This window comes from Lolium rigidum, chromosome 2 (assembly GCF_022539505.1).
Source record: "Lolium rigidum isolate FL_2022 chromosome 2, APGP_CSIRO_Lrig_0.1, whole genome shotgun sequence".
NCBI classification, from domain to species: Eukaryota; Viridiplantae; Streptophyta; class Magnoliopsida; order Poales; family Poaceae; genus Lolium; species Lolium rigidum.
In genome coordinates, this window is record NC_061509.1 from 70474082 (window position 1) to 70477576 (window position 3495).

The 3495-nt window shown below is 53.0% G+C and overlaps 1 protein-coding gene across 1 annotated transcript; it reads right to left on the reverse strand.

The window, feature by feature from the left end:
• Window positions 1-2067: 2067 nt before the first annotated feature.
• Window positions 2068-2679, reverse strand: LOC124689859. The gene has a single exon (XM_047223320.1). The coding sequence runs from the start codon at window positions 2677-2679 to the stop codon at window positions 2110-2112; it is 570 nt and encodes a 189-aa protein (XP_047079276.1). The 3' UTR covers window positions 2068-2109.
• Between the last annotated feature and the right edge of the window lie 816 nt (window positions 2680-3495).

Sequence of the window (3495 nt, forward strand, 5' to 3'; positions counted from 1 at the left end):
ACTAAACCAAGTACTAGCATAGCATGCACACTCGTCACCTTCATGCATATGTAGGAGGAATAGATCACATCAATATTATCATAGCAATAGTTAACTTCGCAATCTACAAGAGATCATGATCATAGCATAAACCAAGTACTAACACGGTGCACACACTGTCACCTTTGCACACGTGCCGGAGGAATAAAACTACTTTAATAACATTGCTAGAGTAGCACATAGATAAATTGTGATACAAACACATTGCAATCATAAAGAGATATAAATAAGCACCTCACTATGCCATTCAACAGTGAATAAGTATTCTGTGAAATATAGCCTAAGAGAACCACACGGTGCACACACTGTCACCGTTACACACGTGGGACAAGGAGTCTCCGGAGATCACATAAGTAAAACTCACTTGACTAGCATAATGACATCTAGATTACAAGCATCATCATATGAATCTCAATCATGTAAGGCAGCTCATGAGATTATTGTATTGAAGCACATAGGAGAGAGATGAACCACATAGCTACCGGTACAGCCCCGAGCCTCGATGGAGAACTACTCCCTCTTCATGGGAGCAGCAGCGGTGATGAAGATGGCGGTGGAGATGGCAGCGGTGTCGATGGAGAAGCCTTCCGGGGCACTTCCCCGCTCCGGCAGGGTGCCGGAACGGAGACTCCTGTCCCCCGGATCTTGGCTTCGCGATGGCGGCGGCTGCGGAAGGTTTTCCGTATCGTGGTTCTTCGCATCGGGGTTTTCTCGACGGAGGCTTTAAATAGGCGGAAGGGTAGCGTCGGAGGGTCGAAGAGGCGGCGGCACCATAGGCTGGCGCGGCCGGGGCCCGAGCCGCGCCACCCTATCATCCGGGGCCCACAGGGCCCCTCCGGCGGCTCTCGGGTGTTCCGGATGCTTCCGGTGAAAATAGGAACCCGGGTCTTGATTTCGTCCGATTCCGAGAATATTTCGTTACTAGGATTTCTGAAACCAAAAACAGCAGAAAACAGGAACCGGCACTTCGGCATCTTGTTAATAGGTTAGTTCCAGAAAATGCACGAATATGACATAAAGTGTGCATAAAACATGTAGGTATCATCAATAATATGGCATGGAACATAAGAAATTATCGATACGTCGGAGACGTATCAGTGTACGTCAAGGATCCACCTATTCCTAACTTGTCGTCATGGATCCGGCTTCCTTCATGGGCCTTCACGAACCTGACTCCTGGCATAGACCTCTTCGGATCCGGGTACCTCTGTAGGTCGGTTCGGATCCGGGTACCTCTGTAGAGCGGTTCGGATCCGGCTACCTTCCTAGGGCGGTTCGGATCCGGGTACCTTCGTAGGGCGGTTCGGATCCTGCTACCTTCGTAGGGCGGTTCGGATCCGGCTACCTTCGTAGACCTCTTCGGATCCGGCTACCTCATAGGTCGGTTGGGATCCGACTCCTTGTTCCTGGGTTGGACATCTTCCATCTTGATCAACAACAACTGGGCTGCCCGGTGGGCCATATGCCATCACCACCATCTGTGGGCCACCCGGTCTTGCCGGAATCGGACCATGTCGATGGTATACCTATGAAGTATACCCACAACACCGAGCCTCCCCGATCCGCAACAGAGGAGGCCGAGGAAAGCCGCCGCCGCTGCGCCACATAGGGGCTTTGCCCGGCGACGTCCTGGGCGGCGGCGGCGAGAGAGGAGGCCGGGGAAGGGGCGCCGAGGGAAGGGGAGGCAGCCGCCCGGCGCGGCGCCGCCGCGCGGGTGCGGGAGAGGTTAGGGTTGGGGGGTTCGGAAGATTTATTCACCAAACACTGGTGTTATGACGACATCGACATTGTTTCTATCTGGAGCGACAAGATAATATACACAAAAGATTAACAACTCAAGAAACGCTTTTCTGCATTCCGGTTCTTCAGTATTTTGTACCTACTGTTTCATACACCCTGGGTGGTATACTGGTATTTACAACATAATTTCCCAGAATTCCTTTTCTGTTCTCTCCTAAATCTACTAAAATCAATTAAATATGTAGACTTATTAAGCCTCAGAAAAAATGGTTGAAAAGAAGCAAAATGTCAACGACAGTACTATCCATCTGTCGTGCGCGCAGGGATGCTTCACTCAGCCATCTCCTGAATGATGCTCAGAGCCCGCTTCAGCCGCGACCGTGCGGCGAGCTTCTCTTGGCTCTTCTTCGCCGGACTTATCGACAGCCCGTACTCTCCGAGCGTCCGCTCGTTAAGCTTCTCGTTGAACAAGACGTCCTTGCCGTCTTCTAGCTCCTCGAGCACCGGCATGACGCGCACCTTATTATTCTTGCCGCCAACCCGTTGCGGCCTCTTGGTCGCGAGCGCCACGCTCGCGCGGACGGCCAGCGAGGCCATGTCCGCGCTTGACAGCGGCCGCGCGAGCAGTGCCGCCGGGAGTAGGAAGTATAACTCACCCGACCGGAGAAGCTCGCCGGGGGACAGCGCCGGTGGGGGCTCGTTGAAGTAGAGGTCATCGGAGTTGCAAACGAAGAAGAAGGCGGCGTCGGCGCCGAGAAGGTCGGAGACGGCGACGCGGGGGCTGGCCGGGAGCTCCTTCAGCGTGCCGTCGGCGGCGACGACCCTGACCGGCGCCGGCTGGTGCGCCTGCTGCGTGAGGCTGCCTCGATGGTTGAAACAGCTGGAAAGCTTGGCTCCCATGGAATCTTTGCTGCAAGTGTTTGATGTTCTTGTCAGTTCGTTGGAACTTGGATGTGGAGAACTGGAGATCAAAGGGATGGTGGTGCTGTTATATGTAGAGGTAGGTGGTGAGAATCAGAAAATGGACAGGCAAAAAAGGCCACAAGACTTATCACTTCAGTCCCCTGCTTCTTATCCAATTGTGTGAATACACTACACACGCACTCTCGAAAATTACTTTTTTTGAGAACCCGGAGGAGGGTTGCGTGTCTTTGTATATTGAACTCAAAAGATAAAAACTAATTTAGTCCAATCTATAGGGAAACCTAGACCGAAAACTGAAAGCATGATGCCTTTCGGCTTGCAACGCACGCACGCCCAAGCAAGCACACAACAAGCATATGTCTTGCCCAACCACCGACCAAACAATAGTGCGAGGTAAGGGCACAAGGTCTCAAACTGCGTCACATCCATATGCAGGACTACCTAGCATGAACCTAACCCTAGGAAGGTACACGTCGACGTACAACCCACTCATAAGAAGGCGAGAGGGCGGAACGACCTGACCGGACCTAGAGGAACCAACGACGATCAGGCGCCACCAAAGAGTACATGGCGCTCCGAAGACCTCTGGCTCTAGCAGTGCCCACCTCTGGCTCTAGCAGCCGTCCTGACACTTCCGGAACAACCTCGACAAAGCCTCCAACGAGGCGACGACATTGAAATGTTGCCACTGCCTCATGCACCAAATGGGTCTAGGGTTTCCCCTGGTCCCCATGACGGGGTTGAAAGAATAGAGGCTCGACGACGCCTTCAAGAAGGTGACAGCGCTCACGG

Bases quoted from the DNA above. Each gene is read 5' to 3' on its own strand.
- LOC124689859 (XM_047223320.1), bottom strand. From the start codon at position 2,679: ATGGGAGCCAAGCTTTCCAGCTGTTTCAACCATCGAGGCAGCCTCACG.